This window comes from Hyla sarda, chromosome 4, assembly GCF_029499605.1.
Source record: "Hyla sarda isolate aHylSar1 chromosome 4, aHylSar1.hap1, whole genome shotgun sequence".
Classification (NCBI taxonomy): Eukaryota; Metazoa; Chordata; class Amphibia; order Anura; family Hylidae; genus Hyla; species Hyla sarda.
In genome coordinates this window covers 399,630,259-399,653,518 of record NC_079192.1, presented here as the reverse complement: position 1 = coordinate 399,653,518, position 23,260 = coordinate 399,630,259, and the positions used below count along the sequence as shown (strand labels likewise).

The window sequence follows — 23,260 nt, the reverse complement described above, 5'->3', positions numbered from 1 at the left end:
TATATATATATATATATATATTTACAGTGTGTACTGTACATGACCCTGAAGAAGCTCCTGTCCTCTACATAGACAGTGATTACAGCTCCCAGCAGATCTTTGTTACTTTTATATATAAGGATTTGCTTTATCTCTATTAGTTATCTACTTATTTTTCTTTAATCCTCACTTTTTCCTATTTTTGGATGACATTTTGAGGCTTCAGAATCAATTACCAGGTTTCCATAGAGTTACAGTGGGGATCAAAAGTTTGGGCACCCCAGGTAAAAAATTTGTATTAATGTGCATAAAGAAGCCAAGGAAAGATAGAAAAATCTCCAAAAGGCATCAAATTACAGAATAGACATTCTTATAATATGTCAACAAAAGTTAGATTTTATTTCCATCATTTACACTTTCAAAATAACAGAAAACAAAAAAATGGCATCTGCAAAAGTTTGGGCACCCTGCAGAATTTATAGCATGCACTGCCCCCTTTGCAAAGCTGAGACCTGCCAGTGTCATGGATTGTTCTCAATCATCATCTGGGAAGACCAGGTGATGTCAATCTCAAAGGTTTTAAATGCCTAGACTCATCTGACCTTGCCCCAACAATCAGCACCATGGGTTCTTCTAAGCAGTTGTCTACAAATCTGAAACTGAAAATAGTTGACGCTCACAAAGCTGGAGAAGGCTATAAGAAGATAGCAAAATGTTTTCAGATGTCAATATCCTCTGTTCGGAATGTAATTAAGAAATGGCAGTCATCAGGAACAGTGGAAGTTAAAGTAAGATCTGGAAGACCAAGAAAAATATCAGACAGAACAGCTCACAGGATTGTGAGAAAAACAATTCAAAACCCACATTTGACTGCACAACCCCTCCAGAAAGATCTGGCAAACACGAGTTGTGGTACACTATTCCGCTATAAAGAGATACTTGTACAAATATGGTCTTCATGGAAGAGTCATCAGAAGAAAACCTCTTCTACGTCCTCACCACAAAAATCAGCGTTTGAACTTTGCATATGAACATATAGACAAGCGTGATTAAGTTTTGAAACAAGTTATGTGGACCGATGAGGTTAAAATTTACCTTTTTGGCCGGAATGAGCAAAGGTACGTTTGGAGAAGAAGGGGAACAGAATTTAATGAAAAGAACTTCTGTCCAACTGTTAAGCATGGGAGTGGATCAATCATGCTTTGGGGTTGTATTGCAGCCAGTGGCACAGGGAACATCTCACGAGTAGAAATGGATTCAATAAAATGTCAGCAAATTTTGGATGCTAACTTGATGCCATCTGTGAAAAAGCTGAAGTTAAAGGGAGGATGGCTTCTACAAATGGATAATGATCCTAAACACACCTCAAAATCCACGGGAGATTACATCAAGAGGCGTAAACTGAAGTTTTTGCCATGGCCTTCACAATCTCCTGACCTCAACATAATTGAAAATCTATGGATAGACCTTAAAAGAGCAGTGCGTGACAGACAGCCCAGAAATCTCATAGAACTGGAAGACTTTTGTAAGGAAGAATGGGCAAAGATACCTCAAACAAGAATTGAAAGACTCTTGGCTGGCTACAAAAAGTGTTTACAAGCTGTGATGCTTGCCAAAGGGGGCAGTACAAGATATTGACTCTGCAGGGTGCTCAAACTTTTGCAGATGCCATTTTTTTGTTTTCTGTTATTTTGAAAGTGTAAATGATGGAAATAAAATCTAACTTTTGGTGACATATTATAAGAATGTCTAATCTGTAATTTGATGCCTTTTAGAGATTTTTCCATCTTTCCTTGGCTTCTTTATGCACTTTAATACAAATTTTTACCTGGGGTGCCCAAACTTTTGATCCCCACTGTATGGTCTCAACATACAATGGTCGTCCCGGAACCAACTAAGGCTGGGTTCACACCACGTTTTTCAAATACGGTAACCGTATACGGTTTTCCGTAAAAAAAACTTATACGACCGTATCCGAAATCGTATGCATAGAGAATGCATTGTAAACCGTATTCCAAATGTTGTGTACGGTTGCATCTGTTTTGCCTCGGATACGGTTTTGCCGATTTTTCAACCGTAGGCAAAAACGCTGTCGACCACGTTTTTGCCTCCGGTTGGAAAACCGTATGTGAACCGTATGCGGTTCTTTTAACATTGTTGTCTATGAGAACCGTACACAGAATTTCAGAATACGGTTGCACACGGTTTTTCTAATCCGTTTTGGAGTTGACACATGCGCAGATCTTTCTAGAATTCATCCCAGACATCCCCCCTCACACTCCTCAAGCCAGGGTGATCCACACAGGAAACCACTCCCACATCCTTTGGAATTTCAATAGAACAATAGTAACTTTATTAAATTGCTGGAAAACTAATTCCAACAAAATAGCAAAACCGTTGGCAAAAACGGGTGCAAACGGATAGAACCGTACATACGTTTTGGAACCGTATACGGGGAAAAACCGTATACGATTAATTTGGAGTCATACGGTTGTATACGGTTGCATACGGTTTTTGCCATACGTTTTTTAGCGGAAAACCGTATGCGGTAACCGTATTTGAAAAACGTGGTGAGAACCCAGCCTAATATTGTTACCTAAGGGACTACCGTACTTGTTTGTGCCAGAGTGGCCCTTGGGGAACTGCTTCCCTGCACCCCCTATGTATGGTCTTCATTGTAGAAAATGAGTCTAGGTATAAAGAACTCGGGGGACACACAAGTGTGATACTATTCAGTATATTGCATTATACACCCTCATCCGACATGGTGATCTCCGCCTGTGGCACGGTTACTATTTTATTCTAGATGATCATTAACCTTCCTCCTTTATATGACAGTCTGTATAATGGATGATTAATTTCCACTACGGGAGTGTTTAATGGCAGAAACTGTATTATAGGGAACTCACTTAGGGTTGTTCACCTTCGGCCTATCTGCCCACACACGGTCTAATATATCTGGATCCAGGCACTTGTCTACTTGTGTATATCTGTAATGGAATAAAGGGCTTGGAATATTGATTATTATAATTTCCAATACGATCAAATAGAAGAACAAAGGTCTCTGCTTCCTGGGAGACCAGCAGGTTCCCTACTGACAATGCGCAGAGTTATTGTAACCTATCTATAGGTGTTTCCCAGGATTATAAGTTTGAGTTATAATAAAGATAGCTCCATAATTAATCGGTATTAAAAAAAGGAAATTGCTTCTACCTCACTGCCCCCATATTGGTTGGATAAAAGCCAAACAATGGGTTGTTTTTTTTTATGGTTGAGTCACTGGGCCACACCTAAAAGGGGGAACGTGGGTCTTTCTCCCGGCCAAAAGTCAAAAGTTACTTCTGAGCGGTTACAGCAGGATCAATGCTTGTAATTGTAACTTTACAGGATTATAGAGTAAAATCACAAGGGTTTATGGGCCGAAAAAGCTGTCCGGGTACGCTGGGGAATGTAGAATTGCAAAAGCTGCAGGGCCGTCGGTTGGACACCCTAGGGACCCAATAACAACTACAGGGAAACCTCTTTAAGATGACCACCCAAAACTGCACAAAAAAGGGGTCTTTTGGGGGATGGTAAACTTCTCAAAGAATACATAATAAATATGGAGCTAAAATCTGCCACAAAAAAATCTGTTTTGGATAAGAGGGTCTTCTCAAAGAGGTGTTTTTTTCACTGTATATGGCCTTTAATGCTGTGCACGCTCTTTCCTCATACCATGACTACAGCCCCCAGCTTGTTACTGTAAGTACATACTGGTGGTTGTAGTTTTCATGTACATTAGTGTGGTTCCCTTGTTTGAACTTGTCATGTGATGTACCTATAGTGCAGTGTGTGCTGACATTTACTAATATCCTTAATTACGCATTTTACTGTGTACACTATAAGGGTCATTTACTGTGTGTTGCGTTTTGTTGCGCCACACATAAGTAAAGCTCCGCCCATTTTTGGTCCAATGAATTTACTGCTTTTGCTCCCAGCGTTCAAATGTGCTATGAGCTGAGATGAGGTTTGTGTAGATTTCTGTGACTTTCGGCCCTCAAGTCGCATGTAAAGTTGCATGAGGCCAAGCCCCCTTCCAGACTCCTTCCCTCCCCCTTGGCACAAGCTGTATAGACTGTAGATGATGAAAGGTTGCCAAATTCTGCAACTTTTCAGCATGAATGCCACTGGCATGGCTTGTTGCACCTTACGGTGCAACAAGGTAAGTCCAGCCTATGTCCTCTTCATCTAGTGAATGTCAGTCAAATGTTTTAGTCAGATGCAAGAAAACTGGAGGGGTGGAGATATAAAGGAGATAGGTTGGATTTACCTGGGCTCTTACCATACAGGGGGACACCTACTGGGCACTTGAGCCTCATTTGCATAGTGACAAAAACGCTAAGATCTCACCATTGGAAAGGACTATTTGTATGCCAAGAATCCTGATCTGTACATTTATTTACACCCTGTTTTGACAGGTCAGCTTAAACTCTTAAAGGGGTATTCCAGGCCAAAAATTTGTTTTATATATCAACTGGAAAGTTAAACAGATTTGTAAATTACTTCTATTAAACAATCTTAATCCTTCCAATAGTTATTAGCTTCTGAAGTTGAGTTGCTGTTTTCTGTCTAACTGCTTTCTGATGACTCACGTCCCGGTAGCTGTGCAGTTCCTATGGGGATATTCTCCCATCATGCACAGCTCCCGGGACGTGACATCATCATTGAGCAGTTAGACAGAAAATTTCAGAAGCTAATAACTATTGGAAGGATTAAGAATTTTTAATAGAAGTAATTTACAAATCTGTTTAACTTTCCGGAGCCAGCTGATATATATAAAAAAGGTTTTGCCTGGAATACCCCTTTAAGCTTGGGATAACCCCCTATAACTACAAGTGTGACACCATTTCCATTCTAAAATAAATGTGGATATTAAAGTAATAAGTCAAAAGAAAACAAATGTGGAGTCTGTAGGTGATTTGTCCTGTGTGAATAGTTTGTTCTTATTTCCTACAGACACTCGACTCCAGCACTGAACTCAGTGAATCCCTCCTAGCACTGCAGGTTTCTTTGCAGGTCATAGACCTTGTGGAATACATCTGAACTTTTCTGCAGACAAAACCCTAAAGTAAATGACAGCAGAGAGTTCATTCCACTTTTCTGGAACAATCCGCGACGGAGAGATAAAGAAAATCACTGTTATCTTTTCTCCTTATCTTATCTGATTCTCAGACACTAAGTATGGCATGTGCTCCGCCATGTTTCTTTTCATACATCTTCTTTCCATTGTGGTCAAAGTCCAGATTATTCATGGCCACACGAACATGAATGCATCAATTTTTTTAAGTCTTCTATGATTTTTATATTGTTGTAAATGCTTTAAAGGGTTTTCTAAAAGTTAGAAAAACAGAGAAACAAGGTTTAGCCTTCAACATGACAGACATTACAATGGATCCTGATAGGTATCATTATAAGTCTATGGGGTCCATTGCACAATATTAAAGGGTTACTCCGGCCCTGAGACATCTTATCCCCTATCCAAAGGATAGGGGATAAGATGTCTCACCGCGAGGGTCCCGCCGCTGGGGGTCCTCCGCAATCTTGTATTCGCCACCCACCTGTTTGAGCTGCACGCCGCGGTGCCAGATCACAAACAGCCGGGTGGTGACCACGGGGCCGGAGTATCGTGACTTGCATAATGGGGGCGGGGGGTGACATCACACGGGGGCTGAGTCGGGACATCATGATACTCAGGCCCCGTGGTTGCCACCCGGCTGTTTGTAAGCTGGCACCGTGCAGCTCAAACAGTTGGGTGGCAAATACAAGATTGCGGGGGACCCCCGCAATGAGACATCTTATCCCATTTCCGGAGTACCCCTTTAACATCCATTATTGATGGGTTTGCATTGCAACAGTACCCACGATTGCACCCAAACTAACACCCTAATACCCAAAGATCAGCTGGGTGACGTAGTGGGTTGTCATATTCTGCAGTGACTACTGCAAGGGAAATTAAATATCATATGCCAACCATGTATTACATGTAAAAGTCCTTCATCTCTTTATTATAGGTTCCTCCCCTTATGGGGTCTTCCACAGGATAGGGGATAACTAGCTGATCATGGAGGTGGGTGCATCGTTTCTGACTGCTGGGTCCCCCATACGATCTCAAGAACGGGGGCCCAAGTCATCCATTAGAATAGAACGACATGTTGCACATGTGTGAAGCCGCTCTAATTATTCTTTATGGAAGCTGCAGAGATAGAAGAGTATAGTGGACGGATTGTCTCCATGCAGTGGTCTACAAGTGCGACCCGCCATTTCATTCTACTGTAACTGGAGACTGGAGTCCTGGTTCTAGAGATCGTAGTGGTCTGACCACTGGGATTCCCCAGATCAAACAGCCATCCTCTAGTCTTTGGATAACTTTCCCTCTTTAAGACCTTCCCTGACGATCAGCTCATCTAAAATGGCTCGTTCATTGGCTGAATGGATCTTTTGTGTGGCCATTTAACTTATCACTATTGGCCGCACATCGCCCAAAGTAAACAGGCCGCATGAAGGTTTTGTGATTGGGTGCCAGTTATCCTGCACCAACAGACTAGTATAAAAGGACCCTTTAAGGTACGTTCACATGTGCAGGATATTTTTGCTGCATATTTTCTGCAGTTTATTTTGATACCCATTGAAGTTAATGGGTAGCAAAATCAGGTGCACAAAATAAGCAGCAAAAATATGCAGCAGATTTTGTACGTGTGAACGTACCCTAAAGAGGTTATCCAGGCTTTCTTCACTTTTCACTCCTTGTGCCTGTGATGGCAAGTTATGTATTTAAGCGCGACTGTCATAAAATTGTACCCCATTAAACTATTCCTAAGGTGACACAGTTGTTCACAATTATAATTTAGCCATACCTTTTGCTGCTTTTTAGCAGCCTTGATCAGGCAAAAAAAATGCTTTTTACCACTGTCGGCAACATTCAGATAGGCCTGGCTATGCCCCGCAGCTACCACGCCTGTCCCCTGTATGTCAGCACTGTGACCGCTGTGTGATTGACACACAGGTACCAGCACATGCACCCCTGATTATTCTTACATGCGGGTGGCTAGTTTTAGAACAAGCGCTCGCTCCCGATGGCCCCAGCGCACCTGCATAATGCTAGAGGCAGAGAGTGAGCGTGCTGAGATCAGAGGACAGCAGGGGACGCATTAAAGGGCAACACAGCGGCATAGATAGCTAGAACGCACACACCATCAGGGGTTGGCATGTCAGGAAAGACAAAAAGAAGCCAAGCCTCCTGTGATCAGCTGTTGTCTTGAGCCAAACAGGATCATGGGAAAGGCTTGAGACAACAGTCATACACAAACCAGTGGAATGCTAAACCTGGGGGGAGCATGAATTCACCCAAAATGGAAACCAAGTAAAACACTTAAAGGGGTACTCCAGTGGAAAAAAAAAATTCAAATCAACTGGTGCCAGAAAGTTAAACAGATTTGTAAATAACTTCTATTAAAAAATCTTAATACTCGCAGTACTTATCAGCTGCTGTATACTACAGAGGAAGTTGTATAGTTCTTTATTGTTTATGTTTATTTGGTTTTAAAGGGTACCTCTCATCAAATAAACTTTTGATATATTTTAGATTAATGAATGTTGAATAACTTTCCAATAGCATTTTAATGAAAAATATGCTTCTTTCTATTGTATTTTTCCCGATCAGTCCTGTCAGCAAGCATTTCTGACTCATGCTGGAGTCCTAAACACTCAGAGCTGCCAGCCTGCTTTGTTCACAGCCAAACAGGATGTGAACAAAGCAGGCTGGCAGCTCTGAGTGTTCTCCTTTGTGAACAAAGCAGACTGGCAGCTCGTAGTGTTTAGGACTCCAGCATGAGTCTGAAATGCTTGCTGCCAGGACTGGTAGGGAGACCCCTAGTGGTCATTTCTTCAAAGTGGAAAATTAAATAGAAAGAAGCATATGTTTTAATAACATGCAATTGTGAAGTTATTCTGCATACATTAATCTATAATATATCAAAAGTTTTTTTGATGAGAGGTACCCTTTAACATTTTACAAAACTGCAACGGGGCATACCCTGAAGAGCATTCAAATGAAAAATAGACAATGGGGGAGATTTATCATTCAAAGTGTACCCTACTCTTTTTTTACCGCCGTTTTTTCTGTCTAACTTTTAACGTTGCAGCGTGTATGTTACGCCTAGCGCTCCGGGTCCCCGCTCCTCCCCGGAGCGCTCACGGCGTCTTTCTCCCTGCAGCTCCCCGGTCAGTCCCGCTGACCGGGAGCGCTGCTCTGTCATGGCCGTTGGGGATGCGATTCGCACAGCGGGACGCGCCCGCTCGCGAATCGCATCCCAGGTCACTTACCCGTTCCCGTCCCCTGCTGTCATGTGCTGGCGCGCGCGGCTCCGCTCTCTAGGGCGCGCGCGCGCCAGCTCCCTGAGACTTAAAGGGCCAGTGCACCAATGATTGGTGCCTGGCCCAATTAGCTTAATTGGCTTCCACCTGGTCCCTGACTATATCTATCCTCCTCCCATGCACTTCCTTGCCGGATCTTGTTGCCCTTGTGCCTAGTGAAAGCGTTTTGTGTGTTTAAAGCCTGTGTACCAGAACTTCTGCTATCTCCCCTGACTACGAACCTTGCCGCCTGCCCCCGACCTTCTGCTACGTCCGACTTTGCTTCTGCCTACTCCCTTGTACCTCGCCTATCTTCAGCAGCCAGAGAGGTGAGCCGTTGCTAGTGGATACGACCTGGTCACTACCGCCGCAGCAAGACCATCCCGCTTTGCGGCGGGCTCTGGTGAAAACCAGTAGTGTCTTAGAACCGGTCCACTAGCACGGTCCTCGCTATCCCTCTCTGGCACAGAGGATCCACCTCCTGCCAGCCGGCATCGTGACAGTAGATCCGGCCATGGATCCCGCTGAAGTTCCTCTGCCAGTTGTCGCTGACCTCCCTACGCTGGTCGCCCAGCAAGCTCGTCAGATCGCCCAACAAGATCACCAGCTGTCGTACTTGACCACCATGACACAGCAACTCCAGTCACAACTACAGCAAGTACAGTCACAGCTACAGCAGCAACAACCATCTCCTCCGCCAGCTCCTGCACCCCTTCCGCAGCGAGTGGCCACTCCTAGCCTCCGCCTGTCCTTGCCGGACAAATTTAATGGGGACTCTAAGTTTTGCCGTGGCTTTCTTTCGCAATGTTCCCTGCACATGGAGATGATGTCGGACCAGTTTCCTACTGAAAGGTCTAAGGTGGCTTTCGTAGTCAGCCTTCTGTCTGGAAAAGCTCTGTCATGGGCCACACCGCTCTGGGACCGCAATGACCCCGTCACTGCCTCTGTACACTCCTTCTTCTCGGAAATTCGAAGTGTCTTTGAGGAACCTGCCCGAGCCTCTTCTGCTGAGACTGCCCTGCTGAACCTGGTCCAGGGTAATTCCTCCGTTGGCGAGTACGCCATACAATTCCGTACTCTTGCCTCTGAACTATCCTGGAATAATGAGGCTCTCTGCGCGACCTTTAAAAAAGGCCTATCCAGCAACATTAAAGATGTTCTGGCCGCACGAGAGACTCCTGCTAACCTGCATGAACTCATTCATCTAGCCACTCGCATTGACATGCGTTTTTCTGAGAGGCATCAAGAGCTCCGCCAGGAAAAAGACTTAGATCTCTGGACACCTCTCCCACAGTCTCCACTGCAATCTGCGCCTAGGCCTCCCGCCGAGGAGGCCATGCAAGTGGATCGGTCTCGCCTGACCCTGGAAGAGAGGAATCGCCGTAAGGAAGAGAATCTTTGTCTGTACTGTGCCAGTACTGAACATTTTTTGGTGGATTGCCCAATCCGTCCTCCACGTCTGGGAAACGCACACTCGCACCCAGCTCTCGTGGGTGTGGCGTCTCTTGATGCTAAGTCGGCTTCTCCACGTCTCACGGTGCCTGTTCGGATCTCTACTTCAGCCAGCTCTTCCCTCTCAGCCGTGGCCTGCCTGGACTCTGGAGCTTCTGGGAATTTTATTCGGGAGTCCTTAGTGAATAAATTCCGCATTCCGGTGACCCGTCTTGTCAAGCCACTCCACGTTTCCGCGGTCAACGGAGCCAGGTTGGATTGCACCGTGCGTTTCCGCACGGAGCCCCTCCTAATGTGCATCGGACCTCATCACGAGGAAATTGTATTTTTGGTCCTTCCTAATTGCACTTCTGAAGTTCTCCTTGGACTACCCTGGCTTCAACACCATTCCCCAACCCTGGATTGGTCCACTGGGGAGATCAAGAGTTGGGGCCCCTCTTGTTCCAAGGACTGCCTTCAACCGGTTCCCAGTACTCCCTGCCGTGACCCTGTGGTTCCTCCTGTATCCGGTCCCCCTAAGGTCATTAAGGACTCTGCCTGCCACAGGAAATGCCTCTCCCCCCCTCCCAGTCCCATCAGGCAAGCCCCTGTGTCCCCGCATGGCCCTCGTCCTGGTGTCACACTGCCCCGTGCCAGGTCTCGCCCTCTGCCCTCTCTCCCCATTCCTACTCCTGCTGTTCTGCCTGCCGTTGAGGAATCCCTCCATCCTTTCCCGGTGTCCTCATCCCAGGGGAGGCAGTTACCGGATAAAGAGAAGGGGAGACCTAAGGGGGGGGGTACTGTTACGCCTAGCGCTCCGGGTCCCCGCTCCTCCCCGGAGCGCTCACGGCGTCTTTCTCCCTGCAGCTCCCCGGTCAGTCCCGCTGACCGGGAGCGCTGCTCTGTCATGGCCGTTGGGGATGCGATTCGCACAGCGGGACGCGCCCGCTCGCGAATCGCATCCCAGGTCACTTACCCGTTCCCGTCCCCTGCTGTCATGTGCTGGCGCGCGCGGCTCCGCTCTCTAGGGCGCGCGCGCGCCAGCTCCCTGAGACTTAAAGGGCCAGTGCACCAATGATTGGTGCCTGGCCCAATTAGCTTAATTGGCTTCCACCTGGTCCCTGACTATATCTATCCTCCTCCCATGCACTTCCTTGCCGGATCTTGTTGCCCTTGTGCCTAGTGAAAGCGTTTTGTGTGTTTAAAGCCTGTGTACCAGAACTTCTGCTATCTCCCCTGACTACGAACCTTGCCGCCTGCCCCCGACCTTCTGCTACGTCCGACTTTGCTTCTGCCTACTCCCTTGTACCTCGCCTATCTTCAGCAGCCAGAGAGGTGAGCCGTTGCTAGTGGATACGACCTGGTCACTACCGCCGCAGCAAGACCATCCCGCTTTGCGGCGGGCTCTGGTGAAAACCAGTAGTGTCTTAGAACCGGTCCACTAGCACGGTCCTCGCTATCCCTCTCTGGCACAGAGGATCCACCTCCTGCCAGCCGGCATCGTGACAGTGTAATTTATCATAAGTGTGTACTGTAGATGATGAATTCCCGCTGCTTTGCACGGGCGGGAAAAGCTCTAGCTTACGAGGTTTTGTACGTGTACTTTTGGTCGGCGTACTTTAGCGCCTGGAAATCAGGGTTTGCACAATTTTTTGCGACTTATTCTAAAAGTCGCATATGATATATAAGGGTGCACTGCATGTCTGAATCGGAAATAGGTGTACTGCTACTCAAAAACGTAGGAAACGTCTACTACAAAAGTCGCACAAATGTCGCTAATATTACATTACTGCGCCATCACAGCGCCAATGATAGACGGAAAATAACGTCTATATTGAATGATAAATCTCCCCCAATATGCATATAATCAACATGTACATTTGGTAAAGTCCCCAGATATCAAGAAATAAACCCCTTACCCCCCATCCAGCAAACAAAGTCCCCAGAAAATCTGCTCCCCCCCCCCTACAAACAAACCTGTCCTCCAACAGTGAAAGAAGCCCATCGAGATCCTCATCTGGTTCCAGAACCATAAAGACTACAAACAAAATTGAAATAGGCTCTTGAATGTATAGAACATTGAAGAAGGGGGAAAGCAGAGGACCCCTCAATCGCTGAAAAATGGAAATGAAAGGACTCATCGTATGGAAGATATAGCCCTTGTAAGATACCAGGCCATGGAAGTGAAGGGGTGCATCAAGGTTGCTAATTCATCATCATTTAAAAAGGCTACCAAAAATTTTTTCCATTTCTTGAAGAAAGACTTAGCTGATTTTTCTTTAGTATGAAGCACTTCAAAATCATCCAGAAACATGTATCGCCTGACCTGAGAAATTAGCTCAGACTAGGTCAGCATAGTGGCTGTCAGCCAATGTGCCAAGAGACACCATTTGGCCACAAGTAAAATGGTATGAATAAGTAGCGTAAGCGATACACCCTCAGGAGCAATATGAAGAACAATTAGCAATGGTGAGACCGGTAGAGTGACCCTCAGTCGTCTAGAGAGAAGATGAAAAAGGTCAGTCCAAAAATCAGTAGTGTACACACGTCACCATCCATGAAGCAAGTCAGTCCAGAAGGTACCACAGTTAGGGCAGTGTTCTAATCTGTCTGGACGGTCAGGTGTCTTAGGTAGTGTGAAGCCATAAGTGGCATGGTGTAAAATGCGGAATTGGGTTTCCCTCCACCCCTCATTCACCACATTTTGAAATTTCCACTTTGAAAAAAGGACCACTAGGGGTCTCCCTACCAGTCCTCTTTTTATAGATTTCAGACTCCTGCTGCAGTCCTAAATCTCAGACTGCAGCCAGGACCCAGACAAGCTCAGCACTGCTCCCTGCCAGGAAGCAGTGCTGAGCTTGTCTGTGTCCCGGCTGCAGTCTGAGATTTAGGACTTCAGCATGAGTCTGAAATCTATAAAAAAAGAGGACTGGTAGGGAGACCCCTAGTGGTAATTTTTTCAAAGTGGAAAATTAAATAGAAAGAAGCATATTTTTTAATAACATACTATTGGAAAGTTATTCTGCATACATTAATCTATAATATATCAAAAGTTTTTTTGATGAAAGGTACCCTTTAATATGGACACTACAAAACCGCCCATCAGTGTCGGTAGAAACTGACAAGATGTCACAGGAAAAGGATTTGTGAAACAAAATGAGAACCCCCGCCTTATGATCAACCGCAGGGGAGCCTTCCACTCGACCCTCCCACCATTTGTTCATATGGCCAAAATCCAGTCTCCTGTAGGAGGGCAATATCGGAAGCTAAGTGTTTAAGATGATGTAATACTAAGCTGTGTTTGTGAGGGGACCTCAACCACTTAACGTTCCAAGATACAATCCGCATGTACAACAATGCATCAGTGCAACATAACAGAGAGCCAGACAAACAGTAACAGAGAGTTGAATAAGGAAACAATACCACCCCACCCACCCCTCAAACCTAATCCATAACAGCATCCCATACCCAAAAAGGGCGAGCCCCCCACCATCCTCCCGAGGGTACACTAGCTCTTTGCCCTTTAGACCTGCTATCTACCCAAGCTGATAAGAACACCACAAAATCTCCTCTGGCAACATCGCTCCCCACCCAGTAAAGAGAGGAAAGTATAAAGTAGCCAACAAGAAAGATCTGCATCTGCAACAACAAACATCTGCGGGGCGGGCACCATATTTAGTCACTGTGTACTGGAAGGATTAAATAAAGATTTTTTTAATAGAAATAATTTACAAATCTATTTAATTTTCTGGAGCCAGAATTTTTTTTTGCCATCGGAGTATGCCTTTAAGACAAAATTTGCTACCACATGCATGGTAATGAAAAGTTACAAAAGCCTGGATAATTCCTTTAAAGGGGTTTTCCAACTCAATTTATTGATGACCTATCCTCGAGTGGGGGACCGATACCCAACGCTGCTCTGGCCAACAGCTGAGGAAAGGGGTGCTAGGCATAGGCATGCCTAAAGGATGAAGCATGTTCAACATCAGTGTCTGATCCTTTTGTTCTCTATAGAGATAAATTACCAATTGAAGTAGGTTTTTACCACTTTCTTACCTCTCAACATGAAAAACACAAGCATGCTTGGCTCAGCTGAGTGTGCATGTGTTTGAGTGGGTAGGAAGAAATAGCTGTCAGCCAGACAAGCATTCTGCTGACAGCTATTGAAGGTGTATGGGCACCTTTGGAAAGGGACCTTTCAGGGCCACCTGCTCTGGTTTTGAACCCTAAAAACAAGCTACCGTATTTTTCGCCGTATAAGACGCACTTTTTCTTCCCCAAAACTGGGGGGGGGGGGGAGTTGGTGCGTCTTATACGGCGAATACACACCTATCGCGGCGGTCCCTGCGGCCATCAACGGCCGGGACCCGCGGCTAATACAGGACATCACCGATCGCGGTGATGCCCTGTATTAACCCTTCAGACGCGGCGATCAAAGCTGACAGCCGCGTCTGAAGCGAAAGTGACACTAACCCGGCTGCTCAGTCTGGCTGTTCGGGACCGCCGCGGTGAAATCACGGCGTCCCGAACAGCTTGCAGGACACCGGGTGGGACCTTACCCGCCTCCTCGGTGTCTGCTCCGTGCCGGGATCCCCTGCATGGCCGGGGTTCTCCGTCGTCATCACGTAGTCGCGCACGCCGTCCCGTCATCCAATAGGAGCGGTGTGCGTAGCGACGTGATGGCGGCGACGGAGAGCGAGGATCCCGGGCAGTAGAGACGTTCCGGAATGACGGGGACACCCCGGGGACACGGTGACAGCGATGGAGGGCGACAGCTAGGGCAACAGTGACGGGTCCGGAGCGGTGGGGACACGTGAGTATTACCTCCTATACCAGTGGTCTTCAACCTGCCGACCTCCAGATGTGGCAAAACTACAACTCCCAGCATGCCCGGACAGCCAACGGCTGTCCGGGCACGCTGGGAGTTGTAGTTTTGCAACATCTGGAGGTCGGCAGGTTGAAGATCACTGTTGGGTTCAGAATCTTTTTTTTCTAGATTTTGCATCTTTAAAATTGGTGCAATCCTATAGGGCGAAAAATACGGTATATACCATTCTACATGCATAAACATTTGTTATACTTATAAAGACCTACTTAAAGAGTGGAGTGAAACAAGGGAATTATGACATGAATTACGAATTACGTCTCCATAGTATTGCAACATATCCATTGGCTCATATCATTTCCATCAAGTTCTTATCAGTGTCTGTAAATATTCCTTCTATGCTCAACTACCTTATCCATATCACTTAGAGGGTACATTGACCATAATAATCACTCGTAATAACTTTATCATTATCTGATCACTTGTAACAATCTTAACAGATAGTGAAGTTCAGTTTACGTGCCCATTGGAGGAGAGTTGGTGAACCTGGCTTTTCCCCACCGGTCACTTACACAGATTTATCAGACAATTATCTCCTAGATATACATCACTCAATTCCTAGATGAAGAAAGATAATATAGTGATGCTATCAACCCTCACAAGGTATATAAACAAGAACCTACAGCCATACGTTACTCACTGATCTTCAGCTTCCAAGACTTCAGTGGTCCTTCTCCGCAGCTTACACCTCAACATGGCCTTCACTGGAAAGTATGAAGTTGAATCCCAAGAGAACTATGAAGCCTTCATGAAACTTATCGGTGAGCCTTTCCATTCTATTCTGTTATATAGAAATATTGTTACTAGAAATATATGTATGAAAATGATTCTAAGGAAGGGAATGTAAGGAAGTCCAACACAGAAGGTGCTGGCGAGAAAGACCAGGCCAACTGTTGTGTAGCCTTCTCTACAACATTATATACTTATTAACACCAACTATATTACCAATACAAGGTGTGGGTATAAAGGTTACTGAATATCAATATAATGCATCATCGAAAAACCATAACAGTAACACAGAGATTATGAAAAATATGAAGACTTTATTGACAATTTAACCATTAAAAAGACATTAAAAGAGGAATAAGCACAAAGCACAGGGCTGGATGGACAGCAAGTGGTATGGGCTAAAGTATGGACATCAGCCTAAAGCATCAACATATAGATAAATCACATCACAAAATAAAGCCTAAACTGCAGGTATATTAAAGTGATGACCTATAAATAAAGAGATGCCACGGCCCTGACGAAGCGCATCGGCGCGAAACGTACGTTGGGGGTGAGTGCTTGTGGTATATGGCTCTGTACTGGTAATTATTCTTTAAAGGGGTTATCCAGTAAAAAACTTTTTTATATATATCAACTGGCTACAGAAAATTAGTTCTATTAAAAAATCTTAATCTTTTCAGTACTTATGAGCTTCTGAAGTTAAGGTTGTTCTTTTCTGACTAAGTGCTCTCAGATGACACGTGTCTCGGGAACCGCCCAGTTTAGACGCAAATCCCCATAGCAAACCTCTTCTAAACTGGGCGGTTACCGAGACACGTGTCATCAGAGAGCACTTAGACAGAAAAGAACAACCTTAACTTCAGAAGCTCATAACTACTGAAAGGATTAAGATTTTTTTTATAGAAATAATTTACAAATCGGTTTAAGTTTCTGGAACCAGTTGATATATTTAAAAAAAGTTTTTTCCTGGATAACCCCTTTAAAGAATAATTACCAGTACAGAGCTATATACCACAAGCACTCACCCCAACATACGTTTCGTGCCGATGCGCTTCGTCAGGGACCCACGCCCCCTGACGAAGCGAATCGGCGCGAAACGTACGTTGGGGTGAGTGCTTGTGGTATATGGCTCTGTACTGGTAATTATTCTTTAACACTGCCTGCATCTCTTTATTTATAGGTCATCACTTTAATATACCTGCAGTTTAGGCTTTCATTTGTGATGTGATTTATCTATATTTTGATGCTTTAGGCTGACGTCCATACTTTAGCCCATACCACTTGCTGTCTATCCAGCCCTGTGCTTTGTGCTTATTCCTCTTTTAATGTCTTTTTAATGGTTAAATTGTCAATAAAGTCTACATATTTTTCATAATCTCTGTGTTACTGTTATGGTTTTTCGAAACCTTATATACTTATAAGAACAGGCTTATTTCGTTTTTTTTTTTCTATTACTATGACAACAATTTTTTATTATTTTTACATATTTTTTTTTATCAAAAATTGATCTTGCTTATAGAGGATAAAGATATCACAAGAATAAATATCTGATCAATGCTGGGAACCCCACCAATCGTGAGAACAGGGGCCCCTTATCCCCTGAGTAAATGGAACAGCAGGAAACATGCTTGTCTGCCACTTCATTCACCCCTGTTTAGTGATTGTGGGGGTCCAAGCGGTCACGTCCCCATAGATCAGGTACTTGCCCAGTGAATAGGGAACAAGTTATAACCATAAGATCACTCCCTTTGAGATTCAAGGAGAAAAAAAAATGTATCTGCTTTTTTTTTCCGCAGCTCCACATCTTTCCAATGCGCCATTTCTGGTATTACAGTTCAGCTGCAATATCAGACACAGCTCAGGTGGCGGCCATTGTTTCTGTGATGCTTTGGCTGTGGGGTGGAGTGGCCCAGAGCCAGGGGCTTGGTCGGGCAGTAGTGGGGCTGCCTGGGTACTGGGTCGCTCCCCCGATTGGGCATGGTGTCTCGGAGGCTGTGGTCGCTGCCGGGCGCTACGCCAGTGTCAGGTTAGGGACCCACTCTAACTAGGTGGCCTTGACGTGGCAAGTGGGCTTGCACTTTTTGATCAAAATGTATACTAAGGGGCTTGGTCGGGCAGTAGTGGGGCTGCCTGGCCACTGGGTCGCTCCCTCCATTGGGCATGGAGTCTCGGAGGCAGTGGTTGCTGCCGGGCGCTACGCCAGTGTCAGGTTAGGGACCCACTCTAACTAGGTGGCCTTGACGTGGCAAGTGGGCTTGCACTTTTTGATCAAAATGTATACTAAGGGGCTTGGTCGGGCAGTAGTGGGGCTGCCTGGCCACTGGGTCGCTCCCTCCATTGGGCATGGAGTCTCGGAGGCAGTGGTTGCTGCCAGGCGCTACGCCAGTGTCAGGTTAGGGACCTACTCTAACTAGGTGTCCTTGACGTGGCGAGTGGGCTTGTACTTTTTGATCAAAATGTATACTAAGTGGCTTGATCGGGCAGTAGTGGGGCTGCCTGGCCACTGGGTTGCTCCCCCCATTGGGCATGGAGTCTCGGAGGCAGTGGTCGCTGCCGGGCGCTACGCCAGTGTTAGGTTAAGGACCCACTCTAGGTGGCCTTGACGTGGCGAGTAGGCTTGTACTTTTTGATCAAAATGTATACTAAGGGGCTTGGTCGGGCAGTAGTGGGGCTGCCTGGCCACTGGGTCGCTCCCCCCATTGGGCATGGTGTCTCGGAGGCAGTGGTCGCTGTCGGGCGCTACGCCAGTGTCAGGTTAGGGACCCACTCTAACTTGGTGGCCTTGACGTGGCGAGTGGGCTTGTACTTTTTGATCAAAATGTATACTGACAACCTGTTAGTTTTTGAAATTATGCTGAGAAGCAAGTAGATCAAAATACAAATGGTGGATGTGCGGCTGTGTTTCTCTTTTTGTGTTGCACCATGGAGATATATGGCACTGTTTATGGAAAAAACTAAGCAATTCCTGACAATCCTTTCTATGGCCGTGTATATACCAACAGAAGATTGGACATAAGTTGCTTATATCTAACCAGGTTTTCTGTCTTCACAGGAATCCCCGATGACAAAATTGAAAAGGGAAAGAATTTTAAATACACCACAGAAATCGTCCAGAACGGGAATGAGTTCTCCTGGTCTCAAATCTATCCAGGACACACAACCACCAACAAGTTTGTTCTTGGCCAAGAGTCGGAATTGCATTCCATGGCTGGCAAGACGTTTAAGGTATTGAATTGCTTACTAGATAAGCTCATTGCCCATAGCAACCAATCAGATCGCTTCTTTCAGTTTGCAGAGGCCTTGTTAAAAATGAAAGAAGCGATCTGATTGGTTGCTATGGGCAACTCGGCAACTTTTCCTCTGGACGGGTTTTGATAAATCTCCCCCCATTGATGTTTCCTTACTGTAGCTTTTCTAAGATGAGGGGTTAGTTTTGAAGGATGGGGGATTTATGATGAGGGGGGTTCATAGACATGAAGCCACTCTGGGACTAGAGATATGCTGCGAACTGTTGCTTCACAAACTACAAACGTATATAGTCATAGAATTCTTGCATAAACTGGCCCAGATTTAAAGGGTACCTGTCCTGTCACAGAAAAAAAAAAAATAATGCTTATAAATGTTACTCACTAGGTCAGGCAGATGTTTTACGAGTCTTTTCTATGTGTCTAGCTTCTGTATTTATTTCACAAATCCCTCTGTTCTGCTGCTCACTCATTCTGACATCCACTGCTCAGGAAAGAGAACATGTCTGAGGAAAGCACTAACCATGCTTTCACTTCCTCCCTGAGTCTGCTGTGCTGTTATAATACAAAGGTTAATGTTTTGCCAAGATGTACAACGTATAAAAAGTTTTTGATTCTGTCAGTGACCATTTAACAGAAGAAGTAGAATGTTCAGCACCAAGGGTCACTTTGAAGAGTTTAGATATTTAAATAAGGGGCCTTTAAAGGGGTACGCTGGTGGAACACTTTTTATTTTTTATTTTTTAAATCAACTGGTGTCAGAAAGTTAAACAGATTTGTAAATGACTTCTATTAAAAAATCTTAATCCTTCCAGTACTTATTAGCTGCTGAATACTACAGAAGAAATGAATTTCTTTTTGGAACACAGTGCTCTCTGCTGGCATCATGACCACAGTGCTCTCTGCTGACATCTCTATCCATTTTAGGAACTGTCCAGGGCAGCATATGTTTTCTATGGGGATTTTCTCCTACTCTGGACAGTTCCCAAAATGCACAGAGATGTCAGCAGAGAGCACTGTGCTCGTGATGTCAGCAGAGAGCTCTGTGTTCCAAAAATAAAAGAATTTTCTCTGTAGTATTCAGCAGCTAATAAGTACTGGAAGGATTAAGATTTTTAACAGAAGTCATTTACAAATCTGTTTAACTTTCTGGCACCAGTTGATTTAAAAAAGGCGTACTCTGCTGCTAGACATCTTATCCCCTATCCAAAGCATAGGGGATAAGAAGTCTGATCTCTGGGGTCCCTCTGCTGGTGCCCCCCGCTATCTCCCGCAGCATCGGCATTCAAAACAAACGTCGGGTTCCTGCAGGCAGTTGTCATGACGTCACAACCACTCCCCATCCATTCATGTCTATGGGAGGGGGCGTGTCGACTGACACGCCCCCTCCCATAGACATAAATGGAGGGGGCGTGATGTGACGTCACTAGGGGCTCGTGGCCATGGCGTCACGATCACGGCCTACAGCTCTGAGCGTTCTGAACAAAATGTTCGAAACGCTGGAGCACCGAAGAAACCCCTTTAAAGTCTATGGCCCTGCTGGATGACCTCTTCTTAGATTGAAACCAATATGGTTCATGTGTCATATAGGGATCGACCGATATCCATTTTTTAGGGCCGAAACCGATAATCTGCGACCTTTCAGGCCGATAGCCGATAACTTATACAGATATTCCGGTATAAGTTATCGGCTATTCCCCCCACCCCCACCCCCCCGCCCCGCAGATCACTTCTCTCCCCCTGCCTGTCCTGGGGTCCTCCCTAGTCCAACCACCACCGCTGCCCCATTGCCTCCCCTGTCCCCAGTTATATAATTACTGGGGCCCGGGGTCCGCGCTACTTCTGGCTCCGGCGGCGTCCTGAGCTGTCACTGTGCGCACTGACGGTGACGTCACGTTGAGGACGTCACTCGTTATTGCGCTGCCCAGGACACCGCAGTACGTCGCAGGAGCCAGAAGTGCCCCGGGCCCCAGGAACAGGTAATTATAAAACCGGGCATTGGGGAGGCAATGGGGCAGCGGCAGTGGTCTCTGGCCGGGGAGGCGGGGGACCGGGGCACTATCGGCATATCGGCAAGGTAATTGCCGATACCGATAATGTCCAAAATCGATAATATCGGCCGATAATAACGGCCAAACCGATAACCAGTCGATCCCTAGTGTCATATATATGTTTTTCAATGTGTTCTATATCACGTATCGTATCGCCCTTGCAGACAACCATAAGATCGGACGGTGGTAAGATCGTTGTGGATTTCCCCAACTACCATCATACTTCAGAGATTGCTGGGGGGAAACTTGTTGAGGTAAGATAAGAGTCTTTCATGTTTTTTCTTGGAAAAACTATTAAAACAAACATAAATAAAATGTGGATTGAAAATTGTCTGGATCTTTTAGAGAGTTCCAGCAAATATACAACACAATAGATTTGTTACAACGGTGAGAAGCAAGTATTATCTGTTGTGACCATGTACTCTAAATACTCATCACCATGTTCTTGTGAGGACTAATCCCGTCTGCACTCCTCTTCTCTTACAGACCTCAGTGGCTGGAGGAGTCACCTTCAAGAGGATCAGTAAGAAAGTGGCATAAAACTTCAGTTTTCTTCTAGCTCTTTCTACCATTTTCAAAGAATAAAGTCACTTTGCATGATGATTTGTCCTATTGTTTTATTTATGTGCAAACATTACAGTAGTTTTAAAGGGGTACTCCGGTGGAAAACTTTATTTATTTATTTATTTTTAAATCAACTGGTGCCAGAAAGTTAAACAGATTTGTAAATTACTTCTATTAAAACATCTTAATCCTTCCAGTACTTATTAGCTGCTGAATACTACAGAGGAAATTATTTTATTTTTTTAAAAAACACAGAGCTCTCTGCTGACATCATGACCACAGTGCTCTCTGCTGACATCTCTGTCCATTTTAAGAACTGTCCAGAGTAGGAGAAATCCCCATAGCAAACATATGCTGCTCTGGACAGTTCCTAAAATGGACAGAGATGTCAGCAGAGAGCACTGTGTTCCAAAAAGAAAAGCATTTCCTCTGTAGTATTCAGCAGCTAATAAGTACTGGAAGGATTAAGATATTTTTTTTTTTAAGAGAAGTTAATTTACAAATCCGTTTAACTTTCTGGCACCAGTTGATTAAAAAAAAAAAAAAAGTTTTCCACTGGTGTACCCCCTTAATCTACTTCATAAGGCTAAGGGGTGCTTATAGGGGTTTTCCATATTGATGGCCTATAGACCATTCTTTCAAGCATTACAGTCAGTCTCAAAAATGTTTGTCAAGTTATACAGGCATGTCTAAAGTTTTGATTGGTCTGGGTCTGGAAGTTCAGACCCCCAACAATTACACGGCTGATCGCTTCACTCCCCAGCTCCCCTCTTGTGGCATAAGATGGGCTCCATAGACTTACAATGTAGCTTGTCTTATGCGATGAGACAGGGAGAGCCAGGAAGTGAAGCGCTCAACCTTGCGCATATCCTTTATCTAGCAGTGATTGGGGGTCTGAACACCCAGACTCAAACCCATCAAAACTTTTGACATGTCTGCATGTCATGTGAAAAGCAATGCTTTAAAGGGAAACTAACAGTGGGTTTACCAACATTAAACCCAATACACAAGGCTATAGTGCAGCTGAACTGGATTACAACATGGTATCATTTACCCATAGCTGGGTGTGGGTGAACCCGCTGTCATTTTTTAAACAGTACCTGTCACCAAATTAAAATGTTAATATAGTGTTCCTTGTGTAATTAGCTGACACTTTCCCATTCACTTGCTTTTAAAATTATCAACAGAAATATGTTTAAATAGTAACGTAATAGAAAAACGTCCATTAGGTGGCACTGTTCTCTTCTCTGCCACAGTGAGTTTGGTCTCCTCCAGACCTGGCAGGAGACCAAACTCAGGAAGTGCTTTTGTGCACTAAGCTTGATTGACAGCTGCACAGAGCCTCACTGAAGATTCACAGAGCCTGAGGTCTTCTATTCATAACAGCACTGCAACCATGTGAGGGCAGAAGTGGTCCCCCAGCAGGCTTCAGTGATGTCACGCCTGCTGGGAAACGCCCACTTTCTCCTGCTGGGAGATTGCACTATGTGAGCAAGAATAAAGGTATGATACAGAGCGTTTTAAAGCTCAGAATTTTTTTTTAAGAGGGTGGGAGGGGTGTTTGGAGTAGTTAGGGAACATAGCTTGAGTTAGTTTAGAAAAGTTTATTTGGTGACAGGTACTTTTTAAGTAAACCATTTTTCAATGATGACATTGTGGCTTCCTTTATCCACCTCTAGGGGGAGCATGCTTGTGATGCACTCAGTAATTAAACAGTATCCATTAAAGGGGTTGTGCGCTGCCCTGCAGTTTGGAGCTCCGCTCACAGTGTCCGGAAGTTCATTACTCCGAACGCTGTGTGGGGGCTTCCATTTTCGCAGCCGCCGGGCGTGACGTCACACCCGGCCCCTTCGTGACGTCTCGCCCGCCCCCTCAACGAAAGTCTATAGGAAGGGGGCGCGACTGCTGTCCTGCCCCCTTCCCACACACTTTGGTAGAGGGGGGGGGGGCGTGACGTCACGAGGGGGCGGGCAAGACGTCATGAA

General features: G+C 45.3%; 1 protein-coding gene and 1 long non-coding RNA gene across 2 annotated transcripts in view; one reads left to right on the top strand and one right to left on the bottom strand.

Moving 5' to 3' along the window:
* LOC130267470 (gastrotropin-like) overlaps positions 1–21,314 on the top strand; it is a 101,584-nt gene extending 80,270 nt beyond the window's left edge. The window contains exons 2-5 of the mRNA XM_056517336.1: positions 15,227–15,447; positions 18,468–18,640; positions 20,876–20,965; positions 21,198–21,314. Of these exons, the coding sequence (XP_056373311.1) occupies positions 15,381–15,447; positions 18,468–18,640; positions 20,876–20,965; positions 21,198–21,251 (384 nt within the window). The 5' untranslated portion in view covers positions 15,227–15,380 and the 3' untranslated portion in view covers positions 21,252–21,314. The remainder of the gene's footprint in view (positions 1–15,226; positions 15,448–18,467; positions 18,641–20,875; positions 20,966–21,197) is intronic.
* On the bottom strand, positions 4,984–18,607 carry LOC130267471 (uncharacterized). The gene is made up of 3 exons (XR_008843203.1): positions 18,448–18,607; positions 15,327–15,467; positions 4,984–5,349 (listed from the first exon to the last, which is right to left on the bottom strand). It is a non-coding gene; the product is annotated as an uncharacterized LOC130267471 (long non-coding RNA).
* Positions 21,315–23,260: the final 1,946 nt, after the last annotated feature.